Consider the following 25,797-nt stretch of genomic DNA (forward strand, 5'->3'; position numbering starts at 1 on the left):
TCCCTGACCTACACGATTGCCGGCGGACAAGAGGGGGAATAGACGGGGGCAGGGGCTGATGCTCAGCATTGCTACCGACTCTACTATGGAGATAGTAGTTATGAGTGTTTGCAGCCGTTTGAGTTGGTGGCGCCGTGGTGCGCGAGCAGCAGCGGGTACTTGTTGTGGCTTGCTAAGCAGCGATTTATAAAGTTATGTGGACGTCGGGTTTTGGGATCAAGCCCAGAACAACCTGTCCGATGCAATCATCCCTTACAAGAGACACGCTGACAAGAGTATGACCGTCCTAAAAATATCCTTTTCCTGCAGATGAAGCAAAACCATTTCTCAGAACCGGGGTCAGGAGACGGACCCGGATTAGGTTCGATACCTTCCCGGAGCAAGAGAATATGGAGCACTCCCGCTGCAAGGAGCTGCTGGGAGGATGACAATTTGTGGGAGGGACGCAACAAATTAAATGGGGTTACACTGAAATGACAGTCCTTGGTCGGGAAAAAATCCCGAGTTGCTGCGGTACATAGAACCGACTGCTTTGGGAAGAGTTAGGAATTTATTCGACTCCTCCAGTTCCTCCAAATTGGCAACCTTTTTGGGTTGTCCCAGTTTTGTTTCTACCTGTTTCTGGAATTTAGTCCAGTTCGTTGACCTAGGGTTTCTGAAGGTTCCTCCCTTCTCTGCCCTCCTTAGAGGGATGCTAAAGCTGATATACGCATGGTCGGAGAAAGATGGCCTATAAAGAACCATCCGATCATACCTTGATATATCCCCTTCGGAGCTCAGTGTAATATCCAAAACATTGCTGGATGTTGGGCCAATGTATGTAGGGACATTTCCCCTGTTGGCTATCTGCAAATTGGTTTACAGGATGTAACAAAATAGAGATTCGCCTCTCTCGTTCGTATCTGCTCCTCCCCACGCATTGTGGTGCGCATTTGCATCCGCGCCTATGACCAACCGACATTTGCGCCCTTCGTCCTGTACTGGCAACTTGCACTGCATCCGTGGAATCTCCACTGGATGGGCTATGTAGCAGGATGCCAGGATACATGTCTGCTTATTCCTTTGCTCAACGGCCACCACTACGAGGTCCTCAGTAGCGTAGTTAGGCAGCATATATGAATGCAGCTGTTTCCTTACCATTACTACAGCTCGCACCCGTCCTTCCGTTTGCGCAAAGTAAACGCCAAATCTGCGCGCGCTAAGTCCAGAAACCTTTCCTCCTGACGAGAGCCACGGCTCCTGGATCAGCGCCACGTCAAACGAACCCTCCTCAAGGGTTAGGAGGAGTTCGCTCGAGGCGACTTTTTTGTGTTGGAGGTTTATCTGTAGGACTCCCAGCAACATTGCGCTGTTTGTCCCCCTCCAGCACCTTCGTCGTGACGTCATCGTCCTCCCCTTGCCCTTTTGGTTTAGAGTGTTCGAAGCCCGCTTCAGCCTCCTGTAATAGTTTTGTTTTGTGTGTGCGACTCACAGCACCATCTGGCTGTTGGTCCTCTTCTAACACCTTCGTGGTGACGTCGGCTACCTCCACCTGTCTTTTTCCCCTTAGGCTTTTGAGGTCTTTTCGACTTCGCCCACTTCTAGCGTGTTAGGATTTTTATCCTCGGGACTTCTTTTGCTGAGTCGCATATAAATTTTGCCTGTACCAAAGGAAATTTTCCAAACTGCGTGTACAATATATAATCCGCCTGCTTGTTTATTTGGAAGATGTAGAACTAACCTTCCTCCGCAGGCCGAGATACAGTATGTACTTTCCAATCCTGTGTCGGTATGTTCGGATTCTGATTCTGCAGAAGTCGCAGTGTATCCTCCGACTTCATCGCGCATGGTATCCATACCTTAACTTTTGGTACCGTGGGGATTTGCGCTTTATCCACCACCTCAAGCCGCACGTTCGTGCCTTGCCTTTGGAGGTTTGGAACCTCTTCGTCCAGCCACCGCAAGCTCGCGATATTGTCGCACGCTATCATCTTAGCGTTATCCCCCTTTGGGTTATCTCCTATTTCCGCAGTTGGAACTTCCCTCTGACTCGCAGATTTCGAGGTAGTTGCTACCTGACTAAAGGGGCCCATCTGTCTTACAGCTTTGGGTCTACTTGTCTGGTCTATGCGACTGCCCTGCCTCGCGGCTCTCGGACTGGGTCCTTTCTGCCTCTTGAAGGTAGGCTTGTCACCTTCCGCCGAACGTTGCTTCTTCATTCTGCCATTCGACGCTTATTCCTCCTCGTACCGGTTGCAGAATCGAGGGTTTCCCGCAGAAAACCTTTTGAATTTCATTCGACCTACTTGTACCGTCTCATTGGCCCATTACAAACGCTCGATCTCATGTTGGGTCGACCACTGCTCCCAGGCGTTGGACAATTCTTGGTGCTGCACGGTACTGCGAGAGAGCTCTTATACTTCCTCCGCTCCATACCCTTCTCCACTCTTCTACTCCGTTTTCATTTGTGTGCTTTTCCAACACGGAGTTCATTGAATCAGCACTACTCTCGCTCCCCGAGTCCGACGCATCGCTTAATGAGTATTTTGCATCCTTGGGTTGCGACTCTATTATTCATACACCTAAGCGTGTATAAATGTACATAAGCGTGTACCTAAATAAATATTCGCATTATTTGTTTTCACGCTAAATAAAATTTAATGAGTTGCTCTGCACTTGCTAGCAAAAATGGGAAAAACCGGTAAGAATGTCTAAGTTCGGGTGTAACTGAACATTATATACTCAGCGTGAGCTTCAGTTGAACAGTTCATTTCAGATAAATTACTTTTCCACATAGCACGTGGCACAACCCGTCTCCCCATTTCCTCTTACAATAAAATTGAAATATCATTGATACAAAACTATTTTCCGCTAAGATATAGTTTATTATTCTAGTCTACGACCCGTTTAAACATCTTTTATATAAAAGTGGCTGTCGTTGTGCTCTATTTTAAAACCAGAAGTTTATACAAGAGTTAAATTCTTAAAATATTTTGTTGTTTTGGTAAGAAGTTAATCGCTTTTTTTATTTCTTTTACATATATTAAGTCGGTTGAATGTTTGTTCGCATATTCAATACAAATCTTGCAATCGATTTTTGAAAAACTTTTCATTGAGCTACAAACGTGAACTTCACACATGGTTTAAGCCACTGAAACAATGCAACCAAAGGGAAAAAATTCCGTTAGGTTGCGCAGGGATCGAAATAATTAAATGAGAATTTGGAAAATTTAAACCGGCTTTTAAGTGACTTCTCGATGAGCTAGAAACTTGAAATTTCGAACTTATTTCGAGATATTTAGAAATCTTGTCCGAATTTGGAAAATTTTTCGGTTGAGTTTTAAATAGCTTCCATATGAGCTAGAGACCTGAAACTTTGAATAAAGCTTAAAGCCCAATGAAGATTCAATACCTAGCATTCAAAATTCGACGTAATGTGCCAGGGATAGAGATACTTAGAGATGGAACTAAACAAATTTTCTATTCGTTGCGCTGGGACTGAAATATCTACATTATTTTAATTGATGGTATACTTTCATGAATTATAAATTTTATTAAAGCAGCGTAAATCTGCACAGTGGTTAGTTATAGAATTGATTCCGAGCCGACATCTTTAATTCGGTAATCGAAAGTTTCTCCTTGTCAATAGCTTCCGTGTATATAGAGATCATTATTTAACTAGATCCAGTATTATCATAACAAACGATTGGCGGGGTGCCCTATGAGACATATGTATAATAATGGGAAGAAATATCGTACAACTGCATTTTAAAATAAAATTATCAGTCTCTCTGAAGAAGATTTTAAAGCGTCGAAATGCGTAAAAGATGTAAACTTAACTTTGTCTTATCATTTCTCGCCGTAAAGCTCCATCAAAGCAAAAATTTATTCCAAGTAATAATTTCTTCTCGCTTTAATGCATTTACCACTCTGCTTACCTACAAGTGTACTAAATACATCAATGTTGCAGAACTCATTGTGATATTTATTCTACTCCTTTTGGTCTCTATAGTACGTTTAATGATTTCAAGTCTCTAACTCCCCGTGAAGCTACTTATAAAATTTAACGCACGATTCCAACTTATGAACTCTCTAATTATTTCCAAATAATTCTAAATGTCGAAAGAACTTTGTTATTACCGTGATCCATGCGCCACCTAGTGGAATTTTTTCTGCTTTTGTTGCATAGTCTCGGTATCTGAACTATGTGCGAGGTTTTTAGTTTGTAGCTCAATGGAAAGTTTTTTGGAACTTCATCGCAGGATTCCCCCGTTTGGGAAGACAATTCTAAATATTCGATCTAACAATTTACAAATTCGAACAAGTTTTTCAAATATCACATTACCTGCGCCACCTGGCGAAAGTTCTCCCCTCCTCTTGCACTCTCATTACTCTAAAAGCCGCCTTATCTAATGTTGAGTTCTGAATTAAAATCCAAGTTTCATATTTCGAGCCACAAAGGAAGTTTCTCAAAAATCCAATGCACGGTTCACTAATTTTGTATTGTAACTCGCTGACAAACGTAACACGAAATTAGTAGGATAGAAGTCATAAAAAGCCGATTGTGGAGGCTGACCAATGTAGTTTTATCCAGACAAGCAAATGACTGTCTCTCGCCTAAAACTGAATTTGCCTCACGATTTTTTAATGGGAAGAGAGATGCCTATTTGCAAGAAAAAACGAGAGGAAGAACGGCGTGAGTACGAGGAGCTTCGACGCTTTCTGATAGGAATAATGCCCAAAAATTCTACCAAAAAATCTGGTGGATGACGGAAGGTATCAAGACCGGGGCAAATTCCTGCAGGAACGACAATGGCGACCTGGTAACTGACGTACAGAGTTTGCTTTAGTTGCTCATTGCTGGCTAGCGAGGCAGAAGACGAACCTTATACCTCAATCGCCGATGATGGAAAACTCGTTCCGGCACCCGACTTTGACGAAGTGAGGATTGCAATATCCCTACTAAAAAATTACAAGATGGCAGGTAATGACGGAATACAGGCCGAGCTGTTTAAACACGGTGGCGAACAGCTGATAAAAAGCAGGCATCACCTCCAAATTGGAAATTAAATGTACTCTACCCAATCCACAAGAAGGGCGATCCCGCACCGAGCCAATACCGCGGAGTCAGCGTGTTTTGCGAAAGAATGAAGCCTATAGTCAACAAATTGATTGGACCTTATTAGTGCGGCTTCAGACCTGGTAAATCGATCAAATCATCACGATGCACCAGATCCTGGAGAGAATCGACTCTCACCATCTTTTTGTCGACTTCAAAGCAACAGTTGACAGCCCGAAAAGAAGCTGCTTGTATGCTGCTTTGTCTGAATTTAAGTTCCCTGCAATGTTACTAAGGCTATGCCAAATGACGTTGAGCAACACCTGCAGCTCCGTAAGGATTGATAACGACCTCTCCGAGGCATTCGAAACCAAACGAGGCTTCAGACAAGGCAGCTCCCTTTCGTGCGATTTCTTGATCATAATGCTGGAGAAGATAATCCTAGCAGCAGAGCTAGAATATGATGGTACACTCTATTATAAGAGCGTATAATTACTGACGTATGCTGATGATATTTATATTGAAGCGAAAAAAGTGGGCCTTGCGGTAAATGAGGACAAGATAAAGTACTTGCTGTCGTCCAAGAAAGAATCTTAACATTCGTGCCTTGGCAGCCACGTCACAGCTGACGGATACAAATTCGAAACTGTTAGTGATTTTGTCTATTTGGGAACCAGAATTAACAGCAAAAATATCTCGGCACAGAAATCAAATGGAGAATAACTCTTACCAAGAAGTTTTACTTTGGACTGAGAAGGCAATTAAAAATTAAAGTCTTGATGTATGGCTCGGAATCATGGACGGTGTCGAGAGAAGATGATTTATGGTCCTGTCCGCGATGCTGACGGCGAGTATTCGAGGAGGTATAATGAGCTGTACGGAGGTATAGCTATAATGCAGCAAATAACAACCCAAAGGCTTCCCTGGCTAGATCATATTATGCGAATGGACGAAGATGCCACGGTTAAGAAAGTATTTCAGTCGACATCGCAGTTGGGAAGCAAAAAAAGGGGAGAGCTCCACTAAGTCCCTTGTAGCTCCCAACTGGCGTCAGTTATTGCGAAACAGGGAAAGCTGGCGTGACATGTTTCGAAATGGGCAAAAGCGCTTAGGCGGTTAAGCGCCAATTAATGATGATAACTGACTATTGTTTGCCAAAAAAATTAAAAAAATGCTATTGGTGAAGAAATTGAGACTTCTACTTTTATAAAAGAGCTCAGATTATAAAAAATAATCCAAAAAAAAAAGCTTATATGTCAATGCGTCGACATTGGTTTTGGACCCATAGTGTCGCAAGCAAAGTTGCACCCAATGGTTCGTAGAGAATTTTACGCATATGCGATTATTCCTTGTTTTCGAAGCCCCAAGAATGGACCCGCTCTATTATTCATACACCTAAGCGTGCACCTAAATAAATATTCGTATTTTTTGTTTTCATGCTACATAAAATTTAATGAGTTGCTCTACACTTGCTAGCAAAAATGGGAAAAACAAGTAAGGATATCTAAGTACGAACATTATATACTCAGCGTGAGCTTTAATTGTACAGTTCATTTCAGATAAATTACTTTTCCATATAGCACGTGGCACCGTAAAAAATATGTCTCCGCATTTCCTCTTACAATAAAATTTGGTAAGTAAAATATCATTTATGCAAAACTATTTTTTGCTAAGTTATTCTAGTCTACGACCCTTTTAAACTTCTTTTATATAAAAGAGGCCATGGTCTTTACCTGATCCCGTCCATTTTTACTCATGTTTTTAGAAATTTCACGCGCCCAACGCTTTTATTTATTTTTGTGATCAACGCCCAAGATTGATGAGGACCTACCTAAATATTTTCTATTTTTATACTCAGTTGAGCAGAGCTCACAGAGTATATTAACTTTGATTGGATAACGGTTGGTTGTACATATATAAAGGAATCGAAATAGATATAGACTTCCATATATCAAAATCATCAGGATCGAAAAAAAATTTGATTGAGCCATGTCCGTCCGTCCGTCTGTCCTTTAACACCATAACTTGAGCAAATTTTGAGGTATCTTGATGAAATTTGGTACGTAGGTTCCTGATCACTTATCTCAGATCGCTATTTAAAATGAACAATATCGGACTATAACCACGCCCACTTTTTCGATATCGAAAATTTCGACAAACCGAAAAAGTGCGATAATTCATTACCAAAGACGGATAAAGCGATGAAACGTGCCAGATGAGTTGAACTGATGACGCTGAATAGAAAACTAGTAAAATTTTGGAAAATGGGCGTGTCACCGCCCACTTTTAAAAGAAGGTAATTTAAAATGTTTGCAAGCTGTAATTTGGCAGTCGTTGAAGATATCATGATGAAATTTGGCAGGAACGTTACTCCTATTACTATATGTATGCTTAATAAAAATTAGCAAAATCGGAGAAGGACCACTCCCACTTGAAAAAAAAAAAATTTTTAAGTCAAATTAAAAAAAAATGTAATATCTTCATAGTATATAAGTAAATTATGTCAACATTCAACACCAGTAATGTATGGTGCAACAAAGTACAAAAATAAAAGAAAATTTCAAAATGGGCGTGGCTCCGCCCTTTTTCATTTAATTTGTCTAGGATACTTTTAATGCCATAAGTCGAACAAAAATGCACGAATCCTTGTGAAATTTGGTGGTGGCTTAGATTCTAGGACGATAACTATTTTCTGTGAAAAAGGGCGAAATCGGTTGGAGCCACGCCCAGTTTTTATACACAGTCGACCGTCTGTCCTTCCGCTCGGCCGTTAACATGATAACTTGAGCAAAAATCGATATATCTTTACTAAACTCAGTTCACATACTTCCCTGAACTCACTTTGTATTGGTATAAAAAATAGCCGAAATCCGAATATGACCACGCCCAAAAAATTGCCATAATTGTATACCAAATACGAAAAAAGGGATGAAACGTGGTAATTGTATTAGTCTATTGACGCAAAATATAACTTTAGAAAAAAACTTTGTAAATGGGTGTGACACCTACCATATTAAGTAGAAGAAAATGAAAAAGTTCTGCAGGGCGAAATCGAAAGCCCTTAGAATCATGGCAGAAATACTGTTCGTGGTATTACATATATAAATAAATTAGCGGTACGCGACAAATGATTTTCTGGGTCACCCTGGTCCAAATTTTGGTCGACATCTCGAAAACGCCTTCACATATACAACTACCACCACTCCCTTTTAAAACCCTCATTAATAACTTTAATTTGATACCCATATCGTACAAACAAATTCTAGAGTCACCGCTGGTCCACTTTTATGGCGATATCTCGAAAACGCGTCCACCTATAGCACTAAGGCCCATTCCCTTTTAAAATATTCATTAACACCTTTCGTTTGATACCCATATTGTACAAACAAATTCTAGAGTCACCCCTGGTCCACCTTTATGGTGATATCTCGTAAACGCGTCCATCTATAGAACTAAGGCCAACTCCCTTTTAAAATACCCATTAAAACCTTTCATTTGATACCCATATCATACAAACAAATTCTAGAGTCAGCCCTGGTCCAGCTTTATGGCGATATCTCGAAAAGGCGTCCACCTATAGAACTAAGGCCCACTCCCTTTTAAAATACCCATTAAAACCTTTCATTTGATATCCATATCATACAAACAAATTCTAGAGTCAGCCCTGGTCCACCTTTATGGCGATATCCTTAAATGGCGTCCACCTATAGAAATATGGCCCACTCCCTCTTAAAATGCTCTTTAATACCTTCCATTTGATACCCATATCTTAGAAACAAATTCTAGAGTCACCCCTGGTCCAGCTTTATGGCGATATCTCGAAAAGGCGTCCACTTCTAGAACTAAGGCCCACTCCCTTTTAAAATACCCATTAATACCTTTCATTTGATACCCATATCATACAAACAAATTCTAGAGTCACCCCTGGTCCAGCTTTATGGCGGTATCTCGAAAAGGAGTCCATGTATGATACAAACAATGTATTTTTTTGCACCTTTTTTATTTTGCATCAAATTTAATTAGATTCACAAGCCATAAGTTTCAATTGGTCCGGGATTTGAGTTTGAATGCAAAGGCGCGTATTTCATCTGCGTTGTAAACATTTATTAGTTTTACTATTTTCTCACTTTCACGTTTACCGGAAGTTGTTTAAGACGAAGATGTTTAATGTTTACGCTAAGATTTCTAACTAAAAGAAATTGACAAAATTTTCATTTTCAATGTCAATGACAGCACAAAAATGCAAAGAGAGCGAAATTCTTAGTAATTAACTAAACGATAAATAGTTTTCCCAATGCGATGTAATGAGTTTTCGCACATTTTATTTTTTATTATAATTATTCAGACTGTATGGTTAGAGACATATGTATGTATTTGTGTATGCAAAGTTAGGGCGTCTGAGATTTTTTTTAAGATTAATTTTTTTGTTTTTCGTTACGGCGACAAATGGTTGGTTGGTTGGTTGGAGTGGCGAGTCCCAATTGACTCCAATTAGCGCTCATGCGCCGTTTTGATACCACAAACTCGTGAGTTAACCAACGAAAGGGTGTTGTAAGAATACTAATGAATATTTTCACGTGCCTCAGGGAAGAACTCGTCCTCCTATGTCCATCCCGTGGAGTTTATGAATTTGAGAAGCTCTCCCGCCCTAACATCCTTGAGTTCTGGGAGGCTTTCGAAAAAGGGCTCTCCAAGAAACTTTATTCTGCTTCGACAGTGTGCTGGGCGTTCGCACAGCAGATTTTCAACCGTTTCCTCCGCCTCCGGACGATTGCAGCTGCGACAGGAGGTATTGTGTTCCAGTCCCATCCATGCCGCATGTACCCCAATTGTCCAATGCCCCGTGAGCACTGCAACTACTCTGGATATATCCCTTCTGTTCATCTTAAGGACAGCTCCCGATCGTTTTTCGTTATATAGTGGCCACATGCTCTTGGAAACTCTACAGGTCCGCAGTCGATTCCACCTACTGCTGGCCTCCCCCAACCAGTGCTGGGAGATGCGACCCTTGATGAGTCCCAGGGGTGCAAGGTCCTCCTTCGCTCCTGAGACATGAGGAGCCGCTCCACGCCGTGCCAGCTCATCCGGCATCTCGTTACCCTGTATGTTTCGATGCGCCGGCACCCATATCAGGGTAAAGATCTGCCGGCTCGCCAGAATCAATTGTGTAGTTTGTGTCGAAGACTTCCTTTGGACATATGTAGTCCGTTTTTGCCAGAATTCGGGAGTCGTTAATATTGAGCATGATACGGCTGTGCCCGTATGTACGCTCCCTCCAAAGGCCCATTGAAATTTCCCTAGCATGTCAGTTATGTATTTCACCTCTACCGCCTTCCACCATACGAGTGCCCCATATGTCAGAATTGGTCGAATAACTGTCTTATACATCCAGGCCATGCAGTCTGGCCTCAGACCCTACTTTTTACCTTCCATTCCTTTGCAGGCATACATAGGCTCGTTTAACTCTGTGTCTGTGTTAAGCCTCCAGTTCAGCTTTGGTGTTAAAAAGACTGCTAGATATTTGGCCCTATCAGAAAGACTTAACTCCTGGCCATCAAGAGTGGGAAGGTTAAAACTTGGGATTTTCGTCCTAGTGGTGAAGAGCACTAGTTCCGTCTTTGAGGGGTTAACGCCTAGTCCGGCGGTCTCCGCCCAACTGCTCAGCTTTCTCAGTGATCCCTGCATGATCCCACTAATCACATTGGGACACAGACCAGATACCAGTATTACTACGTCATCCGCGTAGGCCACCACTTTAACCCCATCCTTGTTGAGTTGACGAAGTACGTTGTCTATAACGGCGACAAATATCCAATTAAAAATTGTATTGCCTCAAATTATCCTACGCGGAATTAATATTTTATTTTCCGTAAAGAGTTTTATCTATTGCCTCAGAGATCGTAAAAGTTATAAAATATTTTCATAAAAAAAAGCTTTTTAATAACAATTTTTTTAGTTTTTTATTTCGCTGAGAAACTAACAATTATCATTTGAGTTCTTTATTTCGCTCGGAAGAAGAAACAATTTTGCCAGATTTTTTGTTTTGCTCGGAGAATAACAGTTATTCATTAAATTTTTTGTTAATTTTGTAAAAAAAAATTTTTTTCAAGATTTTTATTTTGTTCGAAAAATAAAAGTAATTTTTTGAGACTTTTACTTCGTACTCAGGAAAATAAAAGTTACTTTATTGAGGTTTTATTTCGCTTCAAAAATAAAATTTTTCACTTAATATTAGAGCTTACGATTTCTCGAACTTGTTCGAGACGAGATTTCTCGCGAGTCTCGCCTTCTCGCGAGATTCTCGAATATCGAAATACTCGTAAGGCTCACGAGATTCTCGACATTCAGCTTATTCGCCGAATTGACAGTATTATATATTATAATTTTTTCTCGAACACACGAATCGAGAATTTCGGGACTCGAGAGCTCGAATCTCGCGAGAAATGAGAAGATGTTCGAGGCGCGAAAACTCCAGTTCTCGTTCCAATCTCGGGTATTGTTATTCTCGCAAGTATCTCCGAGACAAGTAATAAGCAGTATTCATTTATTTATCAATTAGAAAATAGAATGCAACACATAACACATAGCTTTGGTGATTCGACGGGCGAATAATTTTTGTTATTATATTATTTTTTATTTAAGTGGGCTGTATATTATTTTATTTAGAGAGAGGTCGCTATGCGCCTGTTACACCTTGTATGTATTCATTGGGGGCGAGCACTGGGGGCTCCAAGGTATTGTCTGCGGGTTGAGCCCCTTGTTTTGCTTTGAAAAACCTCCTTGGGATAAAAAATTTAAACTATGTCTTTAGAATATTTCACTAACCAGTTGAGAATTACAAGCACACTCAATGGCTAATGAAACAAACGAACGAAAAATGTTCATAGTTTAAGTCACTTAAACAATAACATTTGATAAATATGCATATATATATGTATAAAGCTTTTTGTAAAATGGGTTTGTAATATGGGTTATTAATTTTAGATTATTAATATATATATAATTTGTATTAAATTTTAGTCAATATATTTTTTGTAGCTGGGCACCGCCACTTCCATAAATTTTTCAAATCCTGTGCTCGACCCAAATGAATTAGGCAGTTGTTTACGTACTACAGGCTTAGCTTCTGCACCGTGTATATGCTCAATTTTTTCACTGGGAATCAGTGGCGGATCTAGGGGGGAACTATGGGGGCTAAAGCCCCCCCTCCGTTCGAACTAAGTCATTACGTGCAAGGTTGAGGTATCATACGTGCGAGTTACGTGCAATTGCACGTAACGGCATACTGAGGACACACGTGGTTTTAAATTTTGTATGCCAAAAATTGTCTACTGTGAATATTTTTACCGAATGCATCTCGCATTTTTTACAGAAATTGAATTAAACTCACTTTCTTACGGTTAGGAAGCTCTGAAAGTTGAAATAAGTGGCATAGACGGCTCTACTCGTTGAAAACTTAACAGCATATTGTCAGCCCCGTCTTTACTTGTTATTATTCTATTTATATTTTTTAATAATAAAAATAAGTAAGTAATAAGTAAGCAGTAATTACTTTGTTCCGCCAAATATAAGAAAAACTCACTTTCATCGCTTTTTTCATTTTCGAAGTTTTCTGCTGTTGCTAGCACTTGCTTTTTTATTAAATATCTAATAAAAAAATTCTTTACAGGCGTTTTATGCAAAATATTTCCTTGCCTTTTCATTTCTACGTTGTGTAAGTGATGACACTTGACAATCCATTAATGTTTTATTATGGCCCACTCCCTCTTAAAATGCTCTTTAATACCTTCCTTTTGATACCCATATCATACAAACAAATTCTAGAGTCACCCCTGGTCCAGCTTTATGGCGATATCTCGAAAAGGCGTCCACCTATAGAACTAAGACCCACTCCCTTTTAAAATATCCATTAAAACCTTTCATTTGATACCCATATCATACAAACAAATTCTAGAGTCAGCCCTGGTCCAGCTTTATGGTGATATCTCGAAAAGGCGTCCACCTATAGAACTAACGCCCACTCCCTTTTAAAATATCCATTAAAACCTTTCATTTGATACCCATATCATACAAACAAATTCTAGAGTCACCCCTGGTCCAGCTTTATGGCGATATCTCGAAAAGGCGTCCACCTATAGAACTAACGCCCACTCCCTTTTAAAATATCCATTAAAACCTTTCATTTGATACCCATATCATACAAACAAATTCTAGAGTCAGCCCTGGTCCAGCTTTATGGCGATATCTCGAAAAGGCGTCCACCTATAGAACTAACGCCCACTCCCTTTTAAAATATCCATTAAAACCTTTCATTTGATACCCATATCATACAAACAAATTCTAGAGTCAGCCCTGGTCCACCTTTATGGCGATATCCTTAAATGGCGTCCAACTATAGAAATATGGCCCACTCCCTCTTAAAATGCTCTTTAATACCTTCCATTTTATACCCATATCTTAGAAACAAATTCTAGAGTCACCCATGGTCCAGCTTTATGGCGGTATCTCGAAAAGGAGTCCACCAATAGAACTAAGGCCCACCCCCTTTTAAAATACTCATTAACACCTTTCATTTGATACCCATATCGTAGAAACAAATTCTAGAGTCACCCCTGGTCCAGCTTTATGGCGATGTCTCGAAAAGGCGTCCACCTATAGAACTAAGGCCCACTCCCTTTTAAAATACCCATTAAAACCTTTCATTTGATACCCATATCATACAAACAAATTCTAGAGTCACACATGGTCCAGCTTTATGGCGGTATCTCGAAAAGGAGTCCACCAATAGAACTAAGGCCCACGCCCTTTTAAAATACTCATTAACACCTTTCATTTGATACCCATATCGTAGAAACAAATTCTAGAGTCACCCGTGGCCCACCCTTATGGCGATATCTCGAAAAGGCGTCCACCTATAGAACTATGGCCCACTCCCTTTTAAAATAATCTTTAATACATTTCATTTGATAGCCATACCTTACAAACACATTCCAGGGTTACCCTAGGTTCATTTTCCTACATGGTGATTTTCCCTTATTTTGTCTCCATGGCTCTCAACTGAGTATGTAATGTTCGGTTACACCCGAACTTAGCCTTCCTTACTTGTTTTAAATTATTTTATTTTGTTTTTTAAACTATATTTATTTCTAGAAACATTTTCACAGATGTGAGTTTTTTCCTATTTCTTGTTATAATTTCACTTGGAAAAGAAATATAATTCATATAAAGCTATTTTTTGCAAAGATATAGTTTATTTGATTGGTGCACGACCCCTTTAAAAATCTTTTATATAAAATCCGCGTGGTCCTTAACTGATTTCGTTAATTTTTCTTTGAAGTATTCCTTAAAGAATAGGCAAGCTTTCTGCCGATTTTTTATACTCAGTTGAGCAGAGCTCACAGAGTATATTAAGTTTGATTGGATAACGGTTGGTTGTACATATATAAAGGAATCGAGATAGATATAGACTTCCATATATCAAAATAATCAGGATCCAAAAAAAATGTGATTGAGCCATGTCCGTCCGTCCGTCCGTCCGTCCGTCCGTCCGTCCGTTAACACGATAACTTGAGTAAATTTTGAGGTATCTTGATGAAATTTGGTATGTAGGTTCCTGAGCACTCATCTCAGATCGCTATTTAAAATGAACAATATCGGACTATAACCACGCCCACTTTTTCGATATCGAAAATTTCGAAAAACCGAAAAAATGCGATAATTCATTGCCAAAGGCGGTTAAAGCGATGAAACTTGGTAGATGGGTTGACGTTATGACGCAGAATAGAAAACTAGTAAGAGTTTGGACAATGGGCGTGGCACCGCCCACTTTTACAAGAAGGTAATTTAAAAGTTTTGCAAGCTGTAATTTGGCAGTCGTTGAAGATATCATGATGAAATTTGGCAGGAACGTTACTACTATTACTATATATGTGCTAAATAAAAATTAGCAAAATTGGATGAAGAACACGCCCACTTTTTAAAAAAAATTTTTTTTAAATTCAAATTTTAACAAAAAATTTAATATCTTTACTGTATATAAGTAAATTAAGTCAAAATTCAACTCCAGTAATGATATGATGCAACAAAATACAAAAATTAAAGAAAATTTCAAAATGGGCGTGGCTCCGCCCATTTTCATTTAGTGTGTCTAGAATACTTTTAATGCCATAAGTCGAACAAAAATTTACCAATCCTTTTGAAATTTGGTAGGAGCATAGATTCTATGACGTTAACTGTTCTCTGTGAAAATGGGCGAAATCGGTGGAAGCCACGCCCAGTTTTTATACACAGTCCACCGTCTGTCCTTCCGCTCGGCCGTTAACACAATAACTTGAGCAAAAACCGATATATCTTTACTAAACTTAGCCCACGTACTTATCCGAACTCACTTTATCTTGGTATAAAAAATGGCCGAAATCCGACCATAACCACGCCCACTTTATCGATATCGAAAATTACGAAAAATTAAAAAAATGCCATAATTCTATACCAAATACGAAAAAAGGGATGAAACATGGTAACTGGATTGGTTTATTGACGCAAAATATAACTTTGGAAAAAACTTTGTAAAATGGGTGTGACACCTACCATATTAAGTAGAAGAAAATGAAAAAGTTCTACAAGGCGAAATCAACAGCCCTTGGAATCTTGGCAGGAATACTGTTAGTGTTATTGAATATATAAATAAATTAGCAGTACCCGACAGATGATTTTCTGGATCACCTGATCCACATTTGGTCGATATCGCGAGAACGCCTTCACATATATATCTAAGGGCCACTCGCTTTTAAAACCCTCATTAATACCTTTAATTTGATATCCATATCGTACAAACACATTCTAGAGTCAACCCTGGCCCACCCTAATGGCGGTATCTCGAAAAGGCGTGCACCTATAGACCTAATGCCCACTCCCTCTTAAAATGCTCAGTAACACCTTTCGTTTGATACCCATTTCGTAAAAACATTCTAAGTCACCCCTGGCCCACCCTAATGGCGATATCTCGAAAAGGCGTCCACCTATAGACCTAATGTCCACTCCCTCTTAAAATGCTCAGTAACACCTTTCCTTTGATACCCATATCGTACAAACATTCTAGAGTCACCCCTGGCCCACCCTAATGGCGATATCTCGAAAAGGCGTCCACCTATAGACCTAATGCCCACTCCCTCTTAAAATGCTCAGTAACACCTTTCGTTTGATACCATATCGTACAAACATTCTAGAGTCACCCCTGGCCCACCCTAATGGCGATATCTCGAAAAGGCGTCCACCTATAGACCTAACGCCCACTCCCTCTTAAAATGCTCAGTAACACCTTTCGTTTGATACCCATATCGTACAAACATTCTAGAGTCACCCTTAGTCAACCTTTATGGCGATATCTCGAAAAGGCGTCCACCTATGGTCCTAATGCCCACTCCCTCTTAAAATGCTCAGTAACACCTTTCGTTTGATACCCATATCGTACAAACATTCTAGAGTCACCCCTGGCCCACCCTAATGGTGATATCTCGAAAAGGCGTCCACCTATAGACCTAGTGCCCACTCCCTCTTAAAATGCTCAGTAACACCTTTCGTTTGATACCCATATCGTACAAACATTCTAGAGTCACCCTTGGTCCACCTTTATGGCGATATCTCGAAAAGGCGTCCACCTATAGAACTAAGGATTACTCCCTTTTAAAATACTCATTACCACCTTTCATTTGATACCCATATCGTACAAACACATTCCAGAGTCACCCTGGCCCACCCTAATGGCGATATCTCGAAAAGGCGCCCACCTATAAACCTAATGCCCACTTTCTCTTAAAATGCTCAGTAACACCTTTCGTTTGATACCCATATCGTACAAACATTCTAGAGTCACCCCTGGCCCACCCTAATGGTGATATCTCGAAAAGGCGTCCACCTATAGACCTAGTGCCCACTCCCTCTTAAAATGCTCAGTAACACCTTTCGTTTGATACCCATATCGTACAAACATTCTAGAGTCACCCTTGGTCCACCTTTATGGCGATATCTCGAAAAGGCGTCCACCTATAGAACTGAGGATTACTCCCTTTTAAAATACTCATTACCACCTTTCATTTGATACCCATATCGTACAAACACATTCTAGAGTCACCCTGGCCCACCCTAATGGCGATATCTCGAAAAGGCGCCCACCTATAAACCTAATGCCCACTTTCTCTTAAAATGCTCAGTAACACCTTTCGTTTGATACCCATATCGTACAAACATTCTAGAGTCACCCCTGGCCCACCCTAATGGTGATATCTCGAAAAGGCGTCCACCTATAGACCTAGTGCCCACTCCCTCTTAAAATGCTCAGTAACACCTTTCGTTTGATACCCATATCGTACAAACATTCTAGAGTCACCCTTGGTCCACCTTTATGGCGATATCTCGAAAAGGCGTCCACCTATAGAACTAAGGATTACTCCCTTTTAAAATACTCATTACCACCTTTCATTTGATACCCATATCGTACAAACACATTCCAGAGTCACCCCTGGCCCACCCTAATGGCGATATCTCGAAAAGGCGTCCACCTATGGTCCTAATGCCCACTCCCTCTTAAAATGCTCAGTAACACCTTTCGTTTGATACCCATATCGTACAAACACATTCTAGAGTCACCCCTGGCCCACCCTAATGGCGACATTTCGAAAAGGTGTCCACCTATAGACCTAATGCCCACTCCCTCTTAAAACGCTCAGTAACACCTTTCATTTGATTCCCATATCGTACAACTAGAGACACCCCTGGTCCACCTTTATGGCGATATCTCGAAACGGCGTCCACCTAGGGAACTAAGGATCACTCCTTTTCAAAATACTCATTAACAGCTTTCATTTGATACACATATCGTACAAACACATTCTAGAGTCAGCCCTGGTCCACCTTTATGGCGATATCCCTAAATGGCGTCCATCCATAGAACTATGGCCTACTCTCTCTTAAAATACTCTTTAATACCTTCCATTTGATACACATGTCATACAACCACATTCCAGGGTTACCCTAGGTTCATTTTCCTACATGGTGATTTTCCTTATTTTGTCTCCATAGCTCTCAACTGAGTATGTAATGTTCGGTTACACCCGAACTTAGCCTTCCTTACTTGTTTTATTATAGGCTTAACGGTTCTTATTTATGATTCGATTTCTTTTCTACACAAAAATGTCGCCACTTTCAGGGGCAAACATTTTTAAGATTCTCACTTCGCCCTGTGAAATTGTAGCCAGTTAAGATGTTCAGTGCCAGCCTGCATGACTTGAAAAGAACAAAATTTTAACAATTTTTACAAAAAAATGCAGTTCGTGTGGTTGTTCGCTGTCAACTGTGATCGCAAATTGCCTTTGAGTGAGGCATGGGGCTTCAGCTTCGTGTGATTCATCAGCTAATTGACATGGCTGTTTTCTGCATCGTCAATGGCAGCGAGAGCAAGTAATGTTGCATTTTTGGCTATTTTTAGGGGTAGGTTGTTGAGAAAAGATAATGACACCCTCTATTGAGGCTAAACTGATTTTACAACAGAAGGCGACATTTTCGTGTAGATAAGAAATCACCAATAGTTATTGTAAAATTGATTTTATCACAAGTGGGCGGTACCACGCCCATTTTCAAAAATTTTTCCAAATTTTTATCAAGAGACAAGAGTCAAACTTTAAATTATAGGTGTATTATTTACTAAGTAATCGTTTTTTTTTGTGTTTTCCAAAATGTTATATATATAAAAAGTGGAGTGGTTATCATCCGATTTCGTCCATTTTCAATAGCAATATATTCTGGGTCCAGATAAGCCTGTATACCGAATTTGGTGAAGATATCTCAATAGTTGCGCATGTTATCGTGTTAACGGAAAGTTTTTTTCCAATACTGATTATTTTGATACGTGGAAGTCTATATATAGATATATCTATGTGTGTCGATTCCTTTATACCTGTAGATACAACCAGCCGTTATGTTACCCAAGTTAATAATCAAAATCACGCTGAGTATAAACACACAAAAGCCAGAATTGTCAATAACGATTTCCGAAAATACACATAAAACATATTTATATGATAACATACAAATGTAACATATTTATGCAATTAACGTTATTTACCAATAACTAATTACACAATTAATCGGATAAAACATCCATTTAATTCATGTTTAATGACGCTGCACACATTGGCTGGTGTCGAGTGTCGTAGGCGTATTCCTAATTATAAAAAAAAAAAATTATTATCACATTTGGATGTTTGTCTGTATGTGCTTAACATACATACATACAGTCTTGTGCAAAACAAAAGAAAAAAAATTCAATGCAGATATATGATGGGCTTCACGCTAATAAATTTAAAGCAACTTTTTTTTTTTTTAATATGCAATAATCATTGACGGGTCAACTATATATAAAATATTTACTAACTCAATGCAGTTACAAGTGAGCACAACAACAAAAATGTGTATTTTGCCTAGCATAGAGCTGCGTAAAACTAAAGCAACAAACCCCTATTTTGGAAACGAACCTTTCTCTCTTAGTTGGTTAGTGTAGTTCCAACCTTATGGTACGATTGGGCTTCGAGTAGAGTGATACTCAGGGAGTAGCTATAATAAGCTTTAACTGGGAATATTCCTTTTTAAAACCCCGATGAGGGTCTCAAAGGTATTCAAGGCATCTTCTGGGTCAACAAATAAGAGACTATAAGCCCGTTGATTTCTTAATGATAATTTATTACTTAAACAATTAAACAATTCTTGCATGGCGCATAATCCACTGCTGCTTCAAATTGATTTTGTTTTAAATCTTATTATACCCAGCTGTACTTGTACAGTATTATAACTTTGATTGGATAACGGTTGGTTGTACAGGAATAAAGAAGTCGAGGTATATACAGATTTCCATAAATCAAAATCATTAGTACGTATCGAAAAAAAAAAATTGATTAATTGTCCGTCCGTCCGACTGTTAACACGATAAGGTGAGCAAATATTTTGCTATCTTCACCAAATCCGTATACGGGCTTATCTGGACCCAGAATAGATTGGTATTGAAAATAAGCGAAAACAGACGATAACCACGCCCACTTTTTCGATATCGAAATTTAGAAAAAATGATGTAATTCAAAAACGATTTCCGCAAAGCTAATGAAATTTGGTGGGTGGATTGGTTTTATGACGCAAAACATAAATCACAAAAAAAAGTTGGAGCATGGTCCAGATTAAGAAGAAGAATATTTGGAAGTGTAACAACCCGTAAATCAGAAGTTGTTAAATATATTACACTGAAATTTGGCAGAGACCTATCCCTTTGCAAATTATACAGACTGAGTGAAGATAATCAAAATATGTAGATTAAATATGTAGATAAAAGGCCCACTTTTCCTAAATGTCTAACCATTACAAAGTTTGCAATAACTTTATGCTATTTAACTACATTTGACTAATATTCTACCTTAGTAGCGGTATTTTTGAGCTAAGAACAAAACTTAAACAAATTTTATTATTATAATTTGTTGTGTTCAAGACCAATTTTATTATTTTTGTAAAAATTATATTTTACAAGTTATATTATATTAAGTAATTATACATAGAAAACGAGTAGATTAAAAAAACAAGGTTCATAGACCGTATAGCCGTCTATTTCAAAACCCATGACGGTTTATCATCAGCGATTCACGCATTGAAGGCTTGACGTTTTAACGCATCAGGCCATCAATGCACTTTTTGCAAGTTTCTATTTATAACTCGTTTTCTACTCTTTGTTGTTTATATTATTTACCACCGTCAATTGAGTACGCTATTATCTCTTTTGACGGGGATTTTTTTTGCAGTCCATATGGTTTTCCTTCAAGCTCTTGCTTTTGTTAGGATTCCAGGGTGCTTTTTCCGTAGACTGAAAGTATTGTGACCAATATTAGCAACACTAAGGGATACTATCATTTCTAAGCCGATACTAAGCAGTGACTTGTATGCACATGACCAAATCTATCATTATGTCTACACATATGTACGTACACGCAGCTGAGAGAAACAAAAACATGCATAAATCTTATCTGAGATGCTTACAAAAGTATGCAATCATTTGTGCAAGTATCACTCACGTATACACGCGCATATGAGAAGCTATAAACGTAGTTATAGCTGGTAATTTTATAGGGGTGACTAACTAGTAAATTCTAGAAATAGAGACGCCTAGAAATATGTCAACGAGGAAACCGAACAGTTTAAAAGCAGTACCAGCTGAGGCACGACCATTCAGTTTGATTTAAGCACGCTATCTGTCGAGCAGTAGAAGTGTTATTAAATAAAGGCTATTTTGCCTTACTGAAGTGGAGTGGACCAATAAAACCAAAACATAACATTATATACTTTCAGTCTACGGAAAAATCACCCTGGAATCCTAACAAAAGCATGAGCTTGAAGGAAACTCATATGGGCTGCAACAAAAATCCCCGTCTAAAGAGATAATAGCACCTGATTGGCGCACTCAATTTACGGTGGTAAAGAATATAAACAACAAAGAGTAGAAAACGAGTTATAAAGAGAAACTTGCAAAAAGTGCATTGATGGCCAGATGCGTTAAAACGTCAAGCCTTCAATGTGTGAATCGCTGATGATAAACCGTCATTGGTTTTGAAATAGTCGGTTATACGGTCTATGAAGTTTGTTTTTCTAATCTACTCGTACAAATTAATATAATAATTAATTATTTACAGACTAATAAAACCAAAACATAACATTAAACAAATTTTGAAAATGGGCGCGACCCGCCCCTTTTTTGCTGCGCTTTCCAAAATACTTTTAATGACATAAATCGAACAAAAATTCCCCAATCCGCACGAAATTGGAAATAAAAATTTTTTTCATAGCTACAACTGTTAAAATGCATTTTTACGCGCTCAAGTTCATCAGTGGCAGCTTCTGTATACTTTTTGCTTATTTTGAACGAAAATGAGTTCAGAATAGAACCATATATGTATTATTGCGCAGACTTATAACACTATTAACCACACAAAGCAAACAACAACAGCATTTCAAGTGCACAGCTGGATATGTAATGTTTGGTTTCACCCGAACTTAGACAATCTTAGTTGTTTTTATAATAAAATTGGGGAGTGATATAATTTTTTTCTTATAGAAGGGTCACTCAAAGGCAGAACACCTAGTTGGTATCATTATTTGCCTACCCCCGGCAATAACTATTACATATGTATTTTGAGAAAAACAAATACGTTGCCCTAAGTCTATCAGCGTGAAAAATGCAGCACATTATATATCAATATTGAATTTGTGGCTTTTGTTTTGCACAACACTGTATGTCTGTTTGTATGTCCCATAATGACCAAAAACGAATGCGCAATCCATCAAATATCGCATAAGTTGGTAATTAAGAAAAAAAAAAAACAAAACAAAAAACAACAAGAACAAAAAATCATCAACGAGCCGATTTCAATGAAATATGCATCGAGAATTGATGGTCAATTAGTCGTATTTGCGTCAGAGGTCATTAGTCGTGGCCGTTGTCAAAGCAAAGTATTACATATTTACAGTTTTCATAACGATTTGTCTGCTGATAAATTAAAGCAAGGTGGCGCAGCACGGGTCAGCTGATTTGTACTTTTTTTATTTGATTTGATACATCAACTTCCGGCGCAGTACTATTTTGACATGAGTCCATCGAATTTACAAAAACAAAGGAACTTTTATTTATTTTATTTGTAGGTATGTCCCCATGCTGCCACCTTGTTTGGTTCCTCCATGGTACGAGCTCATCAAGAAAACTTACCCAATTTTTTTGTATTATTGATGTATTTTTTTTGCACTTTTTTTATTTTGCATCAAATTTAATTAGATTCACAAGCCATAAGTTTCAATTGGTCCGGGATTTGAGTTTGAATGCAAAGGCGCTTATTTCATCTGCGTTGTAAACATTTATTAGTTTTACTATTTTCTCACTTTCACGTTTATCGAAAGTTGTTTAAGACGAAGATGTTTAATGTTTACGCTAAGATTTCTAACTAAAAGAAATTGATAAAATTTTCATTTTCAATGTCAATGACAGTACAAAAATGCAAAGAGAGCGAAATTCTCAGTAATTAAATAAACGATAAATAGTTTTCCCAATGTGATGTAATGATTTTTCGCACATTTTATTTCTTATTATAATTATTCAGACTTTGTGGTTAGAGACATATGTATGTATTTGTGTATGTAAAGTTAGGGCGTCTGAGATTTTGTTTAAGATAAATTTTTTTTGTTTTTCGTTCAGGCGACAAATATCTAGTAAAAAAATGTATTGCGTCAAATTATTCTACGCGGAATTAATATTTTATTTTCTGTAAAAAGTTTTATCTATTGCCTCACAGATCGTAAGAGTTATAAAATATTTTCATAAAAAAAAAGCTTTTTAATAACAATTTTTTTAGTTTTTTATTACGCTGAGAAATTAACAATTATCATTTGAGTTCTTTATTTCGCTCGGAAGAAGAAACAATTTTTTTCAGATTTTTTGTTTTGCTCGGAGAAAAACAGTTATTCTTAAAATTTTTTGTTAATTTTGTAAAAAAAAATTTTTCAAGATTTTTATTTTGTTCGAAAAATAAAAGTAATTTTTTGAGACTTTTACTTCGTACTTAGGAAAATAAAACTTACTTTATTGAGGTTTTATTTCGCTTGAAAAATAAAAATTGTCACTTAATATTAGAGCTTACGATTTCTCGAACTTGTTCGAGACGAGATTTCTCGCGAGTCTCGCCTTCTCGCGAGATTCTCGAATCTCGAAATACTCGTAAGGCTCACGAGGTTCTCGACATTCAGCTTATTCGCTGAATTGACAGTATTATATATTATGATTTCTTTCCGAACTCACGAATCGAGAATTTCGGGACTCGAGAGCTCGAATCTAGCGAGAAACGAGAAGATGTTCGAGACTCTAGAACTCGAGTTCTCGTTTCAATCTCGGATATCGTTATTCTCGCAAGCATTTCCGAGACAAGTAATACGCAGAATTCATTTATTTATCAATTAAAAAATGGAATGCAACACATATGGGTTATTAGTTTTAGATTATTAATATGTATGTTATTTGTATTAAATTTTGGTTAATATATTTTTATTAGCTGGGCATCGCCACTTCCATAAATTTTTCAAATCCTGTGCTCGACCCAAATGAATTAGGCAGTTGGTTACGTACTATAAGCTTAGCTTCTGCACCGTGTATATGCTCCATTTTTCACTGGGAATGTGTTCTTTTGTTGTTTTTTTATAAGGCACTGCTCGGGTATTAGATTTGTGGCTAGTGATAATAAAAATATGTATGTATGTACATATTATAATCATGAGTTCCAACAATACCCTTTCTAGAAAACTTACCCATCTTGGCTAAAATCGCTTGAAATTTTGTGAATACTTTGAATATGCCGTATAATTCTTGTTGTGCTATTTCCTTTAGAGGCAATGGGCTGCATTGCACAGACAGCAATTGGCCCCAGTATTCGTTTTTGTTGCATACTGCTTCTTTCTGTAGGCATTGTAAATATTATTAAATATTAAATATTGTACGCGTTATTCTAAAAAATGGATAGGTATCTAGGTATGAATTATGCCTCTGAGTTGGAAAATAAAAATGTTATAAAAAAATTGTACACGTACGAGTTGATTGAAATGTCATAGCCAACGCAATAAAGTGAAAAAAATCCCAAGTAAAACAAGTAAGGAAGGTTAAGTTCGGGTGTAACCGAACATTACATACTCAGTTGAGAGCTATGGTGACAAAATAAAGGAAAATCACCATGTAGGAAAATGAACCGAGGAAAACCCTGGAATGTGTTTGTGTGACATGTCTATCAAGCGAAAGGCACTAAAGAGTATTTTATGAGGGAGTGGGCCATAGTTCTATAGGTGGAAGCCGTTTCGAAATATCGCCATAAAGGTGGACCAGGGGTGACTCTAGAATTTTTTTGCACGATATGGGTATCAAATGAAAGGTGTTAATGAATATTTTAAAAGGGAGTAATCCTTAGTTCCATAGGTGGACGCCGTTTCGAGATATCGCCATAAAGGTGGACCAGGGGTGACCCTAGAATTTGTTTGTACGATATGGGTATCAAATTAAAGGTATTAATGAGGGTTTTAAAAGGGAGTGGTGGTAGTTGTTTAGGTGGTCGCCTTTCAAGAGATATCGCCATAAAGGTGGACCAGGGGTGACTCTAGAATGCGTTTGTACAATATGGGTATCAAACGAAAGGTGTTAATGAGTATTTTAAAAGGGGGTGGGCCTTAGTTCTATAGGTGGAAGCCGTTTCGAAATATCGCCATAAAGGTGGACCAGGGGTGACTCTAGAATGTGTTTGTACGATATGGGTATAAAATTAAAGGTATTAATGAGGGTTTTAAAAGGGAGTGGTGGTAGTTGTACAGGTGGTCGCCTTTTCGAGATATCGCCATAAAGGTGGACCAGGGGTGACTCTAGAATGCGTTTGTACAATATGGTTATCAAATGAAAGGTGTTAATGAGTATTTTAAAAGGGTGGGGCTTAGTTCTATAGGTGGACGCCTTTTCGAGATATCGCCATAAAAGTGGATCAGGGGTGACTCTAGAATGTGTTTGTACGATATTGGTATCAAATTAAAGGTATTAATGAGAGTTTTAAAAGGGAGTGGTGGTAGTTGTATATGTAAAGGCATTTTCCAGATATCGACCAAAATGTGGACCAGGGTGACCCAGAACTTCATCTGTTGGATACCGCTAATTTATT

At 38.4% G+C, this 25,797-nt stretch overlaps 1 protein-coding gene across 10 annotated transcripts in view; it reads right to left on the reverse strand.

Moving 5' to 3' along the window:
* plh (pasang lhamu) overlaps positions 1 to 23,073 on the reverse strand; it is a 180,785-nt gene extending 157,712 nt beyond the window's left edge. Inside the window, exons 1-2 of one of the 10 annotated variants that reach the window (XM_067787643.1) lie at positions 22,997 to 23,047; positions 19,158 to 19,256 (exon numbers count right to left, since the gene is read on the reverse strand). Coding sequence is in view for 2 of the 10 variants with exons in the window: in XM_067787630.1 (XP_067643731.1) it covers positions 22,864 to 22,879 (16 nt within the window). In the remaining 8 variants the exon portion in view is untranslated. The other 9 variants (XM_067787722.1, XM_067787661.1, XM_067787652.1 and 6 more) reach the window with 9 other exon arrangements.
* Between the last annotated feature and the right edge of the window lie 2,724 nt (positions 23,074 to 25,797).

This window comes from Eurosta solidaginis, chromosome 1 (genome assembly GCF_040869045.1).
Source record: "Eurosta solidaginis isolate ZX-2024a chromosome 1, ASM4086904v1, whole genome shotgun sequence".
Taxonomy (NCBI): domain Eukaryota; kingdom Metazoa; phylum Arthropoda; class Insecta; order Diptera; family Tephritidae; genus Eurosta; species Eurosta solidaginis.